The sequence below is a fragment of the Peromyscus maniculatus genome, chromosome 1, assembly GCF_049852395.1.
Source record: "Peromyscus maniculatus bairdii isolate BWxNUB_F1_BW_parent chromosome 1, HU_Pman_BW_mat_3.1, whole genome shotgun sequence".
NCBI lineage: Eukaryota > Metazoa > Chordata > Mammalia > Rodentia > Cricetidae > Peromyscus > Peromyscus maniculatus.
Window position 1 is genome coordinate 5,062,350 of NC_134852.1, and position 10,967 is coordinate 5,073,316.

The 10,967-nt window shown below is 48.0% G+C and overlaps 2 protein-coding genes across 2 annotated transcripts; one reads left to right on the plus strand and one right to left on the minus strand.

Moving 5' to 3' along the window:
* Nucleotides 1-1,615: 1,615 nt before the first annotated feature.
* On the minus strand, nt 1,616-7,109 carry Oscar (osteoclast associated Ig-like receptor). Its single transcript, XM_076568396.1, has 5 exons — nt 6,966-7,109; nt 6,443-6,475; nt 2,695-2,994; nt 2,206-2,487; nt 1,616-2,032 (listed from the first exon to the last, which is right to left on the minus strand). The coding sequence occupies exons 1-5, from the start codon at nt 7,081-7,083 to the stop codon at nt 1,881-1,883; spliced, it is 885 nt and encodes a 294-aa protein (XP_076424511.1). The 5' UTR covers nt 7,084-7,109; the 3' UTR covers nt 1,616-1,880.
* Ndufa3 (NADH:ubiquinone oxidoreductase subunit A3) lies at nt 7,000-10,884 on the plus strand. The gene is made up of 4 exons (XM_006996026.4): nt 7,000-8,373; nt 8,599-8,673; nt 10,337-10,414; nt 10,731-10,884. Exons 1-4 carry the CDS (start codon nt 8,364-8,366, stop codon nt 10,820-10,822), a joined length of 255 nt encoding a protein of 84 aa, XP_006996088.1. The 5' UTR covers nt 7,000-8,363; the 3' UTR covers nt 10,823-10,884.
* The last annotated feature ends 83 nt before the right edge of the window (nt 10,885-10,967 follow it).

Below are 10,967 nucleotides of genomic sequence, written 5' to 3' on the forward strand. Positions count from 1 at the left end.
TTCTGCTTCCTGTCCTCCATGGAGAAGCTTCTCCACCATATTGTTCTACTTCATTACCAGTCCAGAAACATGGAACCAAGTGCATGGACTGAATCCTCTTAAACCGGAGGCAGAGATAAACAGTTCTTGCTTTGTTTCTGTCAGGTGTGTGGTCGCAGTGATACAAAAGTAACAAATGTATCAACACTTCTGGAGCTTCTCATTGTCCAGACAGCATCAGGTCAGTAAACACCCTCCTTCAAAAAGAGTTTTCCTGGCACTCAAGAGGCTGAGGCAGGATCATTTCTGCAAGTTCAGGCTATTTTTAGTTATAGAATGAGACTGTTGCTAAAACGCCAAAACTTTTTTTTTTTTTTTGAGACAGGGTTTCTCTGTAGCTTTGGAGTCTGTCCTGGACTAGCTCTGTAGCCCAGGCTGGCCTCAAACTCACAGAGATCCGCCTGCCTCTGCTTCCCGAGTGCTGGGATTACAGGCATGCATCACCACAGCCCCGGCAAAACGCCAAACCTTAATTCTTGATTTTTATTTAAGTTTGCCAGGGGCCTGGGGTTGTACCTTAGGGGTAAAGTACTTGCTAAGCATATACAAGGGCATAGGTTCAGTGCCCTGTGCTAAAAAGCAAAAAAACAAAACATTGGAAGAAAAACGAGGATTTGAATCCTCCAAATTTGGGGTCCTGGAGAGATGGCTTAGCAGTTAATAATGCTGGCTTCTCTTCTAGAGGACCTTGGTTTAGCACCCACATCGTAGCTCAGATCCAATCTGTAGTTCCAGTTCCAGGGGATCATATGTCCTCTTCTGACCTCTTTGGGGAGCTAAGCTATATATATATATATATATATATATATATATATATATATATATATATATATATAATTATATAGCAGCCAAGGTGAATCTCTGAGTTCGAGGCCAGCCTGGTCTACAAAGGATAGCCAAAGTTACACAGAGAAACCTTGGCTCGAAAAACCAATATATAATGCATGTAAGCTGTGGGCTGTCTTTCTGTACACTGCGAATATATGGTTGTTCCCATTGGTTAATAAATAAGATGCTTTGGCCTATAGCAAGGCAGCATAGAGGCCGGTGGGAAATCCAAGGAGAGAGAGACGGGAAAAAGAAAGGCAGAGTCTGGAGAGAGAAGCCAGCAGCAGCCAAAGGAACAACAAGATGCCAGCAGACCTGTAAAGCCACAGCCACATAGCAACACATAGATGTATAGGAATCGGTTGAATTAAGTTGTAAGAGCTAGCTAGCAAGAAGCCTGAGCCATAGGCCATGGCCATACAGTTTATAATTAACATAAGCCTCTGTGTGTTTACTTGGGATGGAGCAGCTGTGGGGCCAAGCGGGGACACAGGAAAATGTCTGACTACATATGTACATATGTATGTATGTATGTATGTATGTATGTGTATGTATATGTATATACATATATATATATACATATATATATAATTGTTTTCTAAGTGTGGTAGAATGAACCTATGCTCACAGCAAAGCCGGAAAGAAAGGAAAAGAAGGGGAGAGGGTAGAGGGGGATGGGAGGGAGGTGATATGAGGGGGGAAGGGGTTTTCAAGAGAGGATAAAGTCACTAACATTAACTGAACATCATTTACCACAGGCCAGCCACTGCTTTTAATCCTTCAACAACCCTAATAATGTGGTATTAAACCATTTTACAATCAAAGGAAATATGGTACTGCTATCCACTGCCCTGGGAGGCCTAGGAGAGGACTCAGCAGGAAGCTACCATGCAAAAGGGTGAGGGTGGTTAATCCAGTGGAGTCTGGACGCCTGGAGCCTTCTGCAGGGGCTAATCACCAATGATCCCGGCTTCTCTGCCCATCTCCAGACAGGATCTTCTCATCCCACATGCCTACACCCAGTTTTGCTGAGGCAGGAGGCCACCAAAAGCGGAGTTCCTGCTATGCCAGTCAAAAGTAACTAAGATGCCCAAGCAGATGAGGACCAGCCCAGCCACTCCCAAACGAATGAGGTTTCCCTGAGTATAGTCCGAGGAGCCAGAACCTATGGGCCAAAGAGAGGGAGACAGGGTGTTGGTGCCGTACCCCAGAGTCTCGATGCTCTTCTGCATATCTGAGACACAGACGGAGTTGTAGACTTCAACTCCCAAGTCTCTAAATTGGATGGGGTTGATGTCCCTGGACCCTTGGGTCTGAAGAAGGCCCAGAGCACCTCACCTTCGGAGCTGATGACCAGCGGCGGGCTGCGCTGTGACAGCACATAGGGCGCAGATGGTGTGTGGTAATAACAGCTGTAGGTGCCCGGAGCATGGGCGCCCGTCAGAGGGAAGTCAGCCCAGGGATACACAGAGTCGATGTACTGCAGAGGGGTTGCCACACCCACGCGGTACAGCGCAAAACTCATGCCCGGCACGCGGCCTGCACAGCGCAGGCTTATGTTGGCTCCTGGAGCTACCACAGGCCCAGGCAATGCAACCAGCGTTGGTCTGGGCAGCTGATCTGTAGAACACAGGCAAGGTTGTAAGTAGGCTGGCTTGTCTGTCTCTCTTCGCCCTCCCCTTCCTCCTCCCTCCTCTTCCCCTATGTTCAAGCATCTCTTATTCTACCTCCCTGCCATCTCTCTCCTTGTGTCCCTCTTCCCCGCCACACCCACCCTCCACCTTAACCCCACTCCTGCGCCCTTCTCCAATTTCTCCCGGATCTCACCTGTCACCAGCAGTTCCAAGACATTGCTGGACTGGGACCAGACACCGGGTCCCCAGTCTGTCCTGCGATAGCGGCAGTAATAACTGCCTCCCTGGGCCAGAGCCACTTCCTCCAGGAAGAACTCAGCCAGCTCCGCGGCCACATCCCGGAAGAACAGGGGGGTAACATCCCCAGTTCTGAAGAGTGCAAACCGCCAGGCAGGTTGGGGGGCACGGCACCGCAAGGTCACGTTGACTCCCGGAGTCACAACTGTGGCAGGGTGAGCCCCCAGCCAGGGCTTGGGGTTTGAGGCTGGCGGAGCTTAATAAAGAGAAGTGCTTGGGTCCTCAGGACCCTCCGTCCCTCCCAGCAGCCCCAGGAGACGTAGAAGAAGTTGGACAGGCACCGATCTCTCCTGATCTTAGATCTCTATAAAGGAGGGGAGGGCCTGGAGTACAATTACAACTGGCCCAAACTAGCTGAAAAATCACAGGAGTAAAACTTTGAGCTTGTTTTGTTTTGGAGGAAGGGTTTCTCTGTGTAGCAGCCCTAGCTGTCCTGGAACTCACTCTGTAGCCCAGGCTGGCCTAGAATTCACAGAGATCCTCCTGCCTCTGCCTTCTGAGTGCTGGGATCTAAGGTCTGCACCACCATGCCCACCTCTAACTGAGTTTTCTGTTGTGGAATATTTGTTTACACTGTGAAGACGTGTCTTTGCCAAGGCACCTTCTGATTGGTTTAATAAGGAGCTGCACGGCCAATGGCTAGGCAGAAAGAGGTTAGGGGGGACTTCTGGGGACGGAGAGGACTCTGGGAAGAAGAAAAGTGGGACACCACTGAGACATGGAAGAGTGGGACACAGAGAATGGGAGAGAGATAAAAGCCACATCGAAGAACATAGATTAATTTTTTAAAAATGGATTAATTTAAGTCATAAGAGCAAGCGGGACAAGCCTAAGCTAATGGCCAAGCTTTTATAATTAATAATAAGTCTCTGTGCCGTTATTTGTGAGCTGGTGGCCCAGAGGAAAGTCTGACTACAGCTTTTCCCTGCAGTTATTTGTTTGTGCCCAGAAGTGAACCCAGGGCCTTATACATTGTGGGTAATCACTCACTCACCACTAAGATATAGCCTCAAACCTCCTCCATTTTTTTTTTTTTTTGAGACAAGTTCTTGTGTAACCCTGGCAGACCTTGAACTTTCTATGTAGAGAAGAATGACCTTGAACTTCTGACCCTTCTGGATTATAAGCATGAGCCACCATCAGGACCACCACCTCCCCTCCCCATCTATGTAGTACTGGGGCCTGGTGGGCAAGCTAAATCCCCAAGCCCTTCTCCGAAATTTTAAGGCATAGTTTCAAAATATAATTTCAGAAATGGTTACTTTGTTTTGTTTGGTCTTATTATTACTGTTATTTTGTTGTTGTTCATTTGTTTGTTTTGAGACAAAGCCTCACTGTGCAGCTCAGTTTGTTCTAGACCTCACAGTGGTGCAGGCTGGCTTCAAACTTGTAATCCTTCTGCCTCCGCTTCCAATTGCTAGGCTGACAGCTATGTACCACCACACCTCACTACAAGCAGTTAAGGTTTGCCACATGTCAATAATTACTGCTACGGTCTGAACATGTCCCCCAGCTTAATCTTTGATATAATGATGTTGAAAGGTGGGTCTTTAACAGGTCATAGACTAGTGAACTGAAGAGATGACTCAACAGTTAAGAGTGCTTGCTGCTCTTGCAGAGGACCTAGGTTTGGCTTCTAGCACCCACACTGAGCAACTTATGACTACTTGTAACTCTAGTTCCAGGGGGATCTTGACATCTCTGGCCTCTGCAGGCACCTGCACTCAGGTACGTATACTCCCATACAGACACAAACACATACACATAATTAGAAAAACAAAAATAAATCTTTCTTAAGTAGGTGATAGAACAGTGGGGTACATGTAACTATTCCTCAGTGAGGGCTAGGGGGTGTGGCTCAGTGGTAGAACATCTCTCTAGAATGCCTCGGTGAGGGACTGGGAGTGTTGCTTGGTGAGAGAGTACTAGCCCACGATGAACAAGACCATAGTTTCAAAGCATCCCTAGTACATATCCAAACAACAAAAACATAACATGGTCAATGACCCAGTAATTCCACTGCCTCAGAATACATAAGCAAACTCTTATTTGTAAATAAATTTAAAATGTAAAAATAACTGTAATGATTGGGAAATATCTCCAAGACAAACTGTTAAGTCTAACATTTAAGATCCAGAGCGGAATGGGTCATGAAATACCAATTTTGATCTGGCAAGAAAAGGGGGAAGTGTGTAAATGCGTGATGTGTATGAATGCATGGAAAGCTTTTTGTAGGATCTGAAGCTTGTTTCAGGAACACAGGAAGGGGAAGAGGAAGATTGTTATATCTTTTGGTAATGACTGAGTCTTTATAACAATGAGTACCCATTAGCTGTATCATTTAAAATAATAGCCAGGTGGTGGTGGCACATGCCTTTAGTCCCAGCATTTAGGAGGCAGAGGCAGGCAGCTCTCTGTAAGTTCAAGGCCAGCCTGGTCTACATAGTGAGTTCCGGGACAGCCAGGGATACACAAAGAAATCCTGTCTCAAAAAAAAAAAGAAAGAAAGAAAGAAAATAATAATAATAAAAAAACAAATTTAAGGGGCTGAAGAGATGGCTCAGTGGTTAAGAGCACTGACTGATCTTCCAGAGGACCTGAGTTCAATTTCCAGTACCCACATGGCAGCTCACAACTGTCTGTAATTCCAGTTCCAGAGGACCCAATATCCATGGCAAAACACCAACGTACATAAAATAAAAATAAATAAATTTAAAAAAACAAATTTAAAATCAGGGGACTAGACAGATGGCTCAGCAGTTAAGAGTACTTGCTGCTTTTGCAAAAGACTGGGGTTTGATTCTCAGCACCACATGGTGGCTCATAACCACCTGTAACTCCAGTTCCACAGGATCCTCAGCTTTCTTCTGAGCTCTGCCAGCTCCAGACATGGATGTGGTGCACATACATGCATACAGGCAAAATGCTCATACACATAAAATGAAATAGTAAACTGATAACTCAGATATGAATGGCTTCCCAGATGGTTCTCATTCAAAACTGGAGTACAATGGGAGAAAGGCTGGGAGAAAGGAAACACCGTCTCCATCAGAAAACCCAAGGTGAAACCATCCTAGGGTAGGGGAATCCTCCTTTTGTGGAAAGCAGTTTCCAGTGAGAGAAGCTGGTATAATGGGCATTGCAGGAAATCCTGTCTGGACTATGCCAGGATCTGAGCCTACAGTTGACCTACATAATCATATTAAATCCTTACTGCAGCCATTTTCCAGAGAAGGAGATGGAGTCTTCAAGACCCTGGTTTTTTCAAGGCCATGCAACGAAGAAGATGGTCTAGTTTAGGTCTCCTTAGTATCCACATTCATGGTCTTCTATACTCACCTCTAAAGGTCACTAAAGGGATGAAGGGAAGAGAAGGGAGAAGAGAGGGAAGGGAAGGGGCCAAGGAGGAAAGGAATGGAGGAGGGAGGAGAGGGGGGAGGGGGGAGGGGAGAGGAGACAAGAGAAAAAGAAGAAAGAAAGAGAACAAGGGAGTTAGGGGAAACGAAGGGATGGAAAGAGGGAGAAGGAAGAGGAAGAGAGGCGAATAAGGAAATCTGGGGTGAGGCTTGGCGTCAAAATAAAGTGGTTTGGTGGAGATGGGGTGTGAGCAGCATGAAGGAGAGCATTGGGAGCATGCCACTCACCTGTCGGTGCGAAGTCCGCGTGACACACAGGCCCTGCAGAAGGTTAGGAGCCAGTTCTTTCCAAAGCTTCTGACTACCAGTCTTCCCTCACTGAGAGCCCTAGAGTCTGACTACATAGTTTCTTTTTCCTCTGGGAAATAAGAATCCTATCCCTGTCTTCTTTAGGATCCAGCAAAACTCTAGACTTCCATTCTCCAGGTACTTAAGAAGCCAGTGGTCTGACCCAAGGGGGTTTGGAAGTCTGGATGTCCTCCTCTTTCCAGTGCAGGAGTCCTGCCCATCTGTCATGAGAACTGAATATATTCCTTGACCCTAGATATCACTTACTTTCCTCCTGCCTGGAGATCCAGAGAAATCTATGCTCACCCCAGACCCAGCAGTCTGTCTTCCCCCATTTAGGACTCAAGTGTCTGGGTACCAGTCCTGACTCTTTTTTTCTAAACTGGATGTTGATTCCAGATAATCAGATACGGCTCTCAGCCCAGCCAGGGACCCACCCCCACACAGGGGAGGGACGGCTCACAGAAGGTCAACAGCTGGAGTATCAGCGACAGGATCATGGCGGGCACTCTCCGTGGAGCTGGGGAAAAGGCGAACCCTGCCTTCTGTCCTGAGGAAATGAAGCAGCACCAGAAAGCCATGTGAGAGCCCTGTTTAGGGAAGAGAGGAGTCAGGTGGAGGCCCCTGGGTAACCGTGTCATTGCCGCATTGTCTTGGAAAAAGTTGCAAGAGGGACAGTCAGAGCCTCCGGTATTCATTAATTCCATTTAAAAGTGGGGGAGGAGGGTTGGGGATGTTGTAGCGAAGGGGGAGACTGCTTGCCCAGTGTGTTCTAGTCCCAGTGGTGAGAGGAGAGAGGAAAAAAAGGAGGAGGGGGAAAAACAAAACAAAACAAAACGAAAAGGAGGAAAGGGGAAAAGATCCTTGGTGCACAATATACACTATGCTGGTGAAAAAGAGAAGGCTCAGACTCCATCAGTGCCTCACAGTCCCGGGTCTCGCTGGCTCAAGCCGATAACTTTTTTTTTTAAGTGATGTGCACGGTCTTGAAGGCTCGGGCTTGTAATCCCACCTACTTTGGACAACCAAGGCAAGAGGACCCCATGTTCAAAGCTTGAGGCACCAACCTGAGCCATTTAATGAAACCCTGTCTCAAAATAAAAACTAGAGATAGGGCGCGAAAATGTGGCAGTCAACAGTAAAGGACTTGCCTAAAATCCACCAGCTACAGCCTGGGGGCGTGGTTCAGTGGTAGATGGGTAGTCTAGCCTGTTCTGGTTTCAATCTCCAGCGAGACTGAGGGGCGAGAAAAAAAAAATGCGGTGAGCTGCATGCACACTAGTAACGTAAAGCACAGAAAAGTCCTTATTCTGCCGGGTGATGGTGGTGCACACCTTTAATCCCAGCACTCAGAAGGCAGATGGATCTCTGTGAGTTCAAAACCAGCCTGTTCTACAGAGTGAGTTCCAGGATAGCCAGAGCTACACACAGAGAAACCCTGTCTCGAAAAACAAACAAAACAAAACAAAACAAAAAGTCCTTAATTTATTTGGTATCGATTTAGAACTTCCAGAATGAGGGGCTGTCTAGATGTGACCTCATTGTAAAGCGGACTTTCTTGCCGGAGAACTCCAAGTTACTCCTTTGATGCATTTTTTTTTAAGCTAAAAGAAAAAGTTGAGACCAGCAGGTGTGCAAAGTCCTTGTGGTTTAAATCTTTGCCGCCAAGGTTCTCTGCTCTAGTTTAAAACGTCGGCTAAGCCTCACTCGGGAACTACAACTCCCATAAGGCTCCACGCCCTCGCCTTCCTACTCCGCTACTTCGACTCGGAAAGGCGCAGCCCAAGGGGCGGAGCCTCGCGCAAAGGAAGGGACCACAACTCCCAGAGAGCTCCGCGCCCTGGTCGCCTCCGAGACCAAGATGGCCGCGAGTAAGTACTGGCTCGGGAGGTGCGCGGGGCTCAGGTAGTTCCCAGGGAGCCGTGGGCTGGCGGGTGACTGAGGCTCAGCAGAGCTCTGGGGGCGCGGTGGGGTCCGTCCCAGAAGAGGGACGCGGCGGTCACGAGGGTGCTCTTGCAGGGTAGAAGTGGTAGGTGAGGGAGGGTTAGAGGTCACCGCAGCAGCCCCCAAGGGTGACTCTTCTCCCGCCTCTCCAGGAATCTCCGCCTTCCTTAAGAATGCCTGGGCGAACCAGCCGGTGCTGGTGGTGTCCTTCTCCATCTGGGGTCTCGGTGAGTGCTCCAGGAGCAAGTGTGCGTCCTCCACCCTGAGGACATCAGCGTTCCACAGTTCATCTTGCAGCCCCCGGCCCGTTCCGTACCGACATTACCGTGGCCTCCGTTCCTCAGCACCCTACACACACCTACGCAGGACAGCCTCACTTGTACTTTGACTTCGAAGTGCAGAAAAGCCTGTCTTAGGCAGATCTCCCAGCAAGCCTCTCTGGTGAAGAACCTGCCTTGGGACAGGGCTGTCCACAGTTCGGATGCACTGGAGCCCTGGGGGATGGGGGTGACCTGTTAAGCAAATTCTGATGACGACGGTCTGGGGTGAGGCCTGTGGTTTGGTAGTTATCACAGTCCCATAGTTATTGTCAGTATCGCCGAGCCGGAGTGTGATAATGAAGTTCTAGGACCCTCCCCCCTCCCCCCACCCCCCACCCCCGCCGCTACCCTAACTTCAAAGACCTAGAATACCCTAAAGTATGTGGTTTTAATGTAGAAAACGTTAAGATAATTATTTGAGGCATACTGATTCGTTCTTTAAATGTAAAATTACATTTGTGTGTGTGATTATCACCAGTTGGTTGTGGAGGTCAGAGGACAACTTGCTGGAGTCAGTTCTCTCCTTCCGCTCTGGGAGTCTCAGGCATTGAACTCAGGTTGTCAGCCTTGGCAGCAGGTACTTTGACTTGCTGAGCTCTCTCACAGCTCCAAGGTTAAATACTTTCTAGAACTGATTTTATTTTTACCTTTTCAGTTTGTTTGTTTGTGTTTAAATATAGGGGAACACACAAAAATTTATTTAGCCCAAGCTGGCCTCAAATTCACAGCAGTCTGCTTTGGCTTCTCAAGTTTTATTACAGACACAAGCCAATCTTTTTTAAGTGTGTGTGTGTGACACAAGCCAATCTTTTTTAAGTGTGTGTGTGTGTGTGTGTGTGTGTGCCTGCCTGTGGAGGTCAGAAGAGGGCATAGGATCCTTTGGAGCAGGAGGTATAGGCAGTTGTAAGCTAATGAACATGGCTGCTGGTTATTGAACTCAAGTCCTCTGGAAGATCAGCAAGTGCTCTTAACTGAGGAGCCATCTCTCCTCCACATTTTAAAAATAGATTTATGTATATGTGTGTTTCTGTATGCCACATGTGTGGGAATGCCCACAGAAGCTATATGAGTTTGTGTCAGCAACACTGGTCTATTAACATTCCTGTTGCCGGGTGGCAGTGGGAGGCAGAGCCAAGCAGATCTCTGTGAGTTTGAGGCCAGCCTGGTCTACAGAGCGAGACCCAGGACAGGCGCCAAAAACTACACAGAGAAACCCTCTCAAAAAAAAAAAAAAAAAAAAAAAAAAAAAAAAAATCCTGTTATATACCCACCTCCACTCCCGAAGACTCTTAGCTATAGCCCACATGGGCTAATCCAAAAGCTGTCAACTTGTGACCAGCCTTTGGCCTCACGTGTTCTTGAGTCCTGGGCTCTGACCTCTCTGCTACTCCCCACTTCAAACTGACCTCTGATAAGTGGGGACGGTGGAGTGCTGAGGGACCCACCGAAGGGCCCTCCTGGTTGTGCTGGCTCTTCCTGCTCCCCTTTGCCAGGGCTCGGTTTCTACCCTTTCCCCGCCCCTCGAGAGCCACTTCATCCTTGGATCTCACATTTATGCCTTTCTCCACAGCTATAATTATGCCCATAATCAGCCCCTATACCAAGTATTCTGGCATGATCAACAGGGCCACACCCTACGTCTACCCAGGTGAGCAGAGACCTGAGCTGGGGGAGGGGCAGGCACAGCTGTGTAGGAGAGTCCCTGCTGCGTTTTGGATGTTCTTTGTACTTTTAACATGTTTTGAGTTTCTCTCTCCAGATTTCTGGTCTCTGTGTTCCTCTGTCCCTGTTAGAGATATCTCCCTTATTTGGCTGTCTCTGCTGCTGCTGAATCTCTGGCCCTCACTCTCCTCCTTCTCACCTGGCATCCAATACTGTCTCTGAATATATAGAGACAGACTACCTCCTCTCTACAGGACCCTAGAGATCTGCTGATCTCAGTGGCTCACCCTTTTATTTCACAGTGCCTGTACGAGATAATGGGAACATGCCGGATGTGCCCAGCCACCCCCAGGACCCTCAGGGCCCAAGTCTGGAATGGCTGAAGAACCTGTGAATCCTCCTGCTGATGGAAGAGGCCCCCTTCCCTGTGCCCCCCAATAAAAATGTGAAAACCAACCACACAGTCTTTTCCTTGGTGAGTTTCTTTTGTTGTTGTTTTGAGAGAGGGAAATCTCACTATTTATGTAGGCTAGGCCGAC

Excerpts from the sequence above, each read along its gene's own strand:
- Oscar (XM_076568396.1), bottom strand. The coding sequence starts at position 7,083 with ATGGCTTTCTGGTGCTGCTTCATTTCCTCAGGACAGAAGGCAGGGTTC. Across the intron at positions 2,995-6,442 it reads CGCGGACTTCGCACCGACAG|CTCCGCCAGCCTCAAACCCC; the intron begins GTGAGTGGCATG and ends CTCTTTATTAAG. Across the intron at positions 2,488-2,694 it reads CTTGGAACTGCTGGTGACAG|ATCAGCTGCCCAGACCAACG; the intron begins GTGAGATCCGGG and ends TGTGTTCTACAG.
- Ndufa3 (XM_006996026.4), top strand. Across the intron at positions 8,674-10,336 it reads CTTCTCCATCTGGGGTCTCG|CTATAATTATGCCCATAATC; the intron begins GTGAGTGCTCCA and ends CTTTCTCCACAG. Across the intron at positions 10,415-10,730 it reads CACACCCTACGTCTACCCAG|TGCCTGTACGAGATAATGGG; the intron begins GTGAGCAGAGAC and ends TTTATTTCACAG.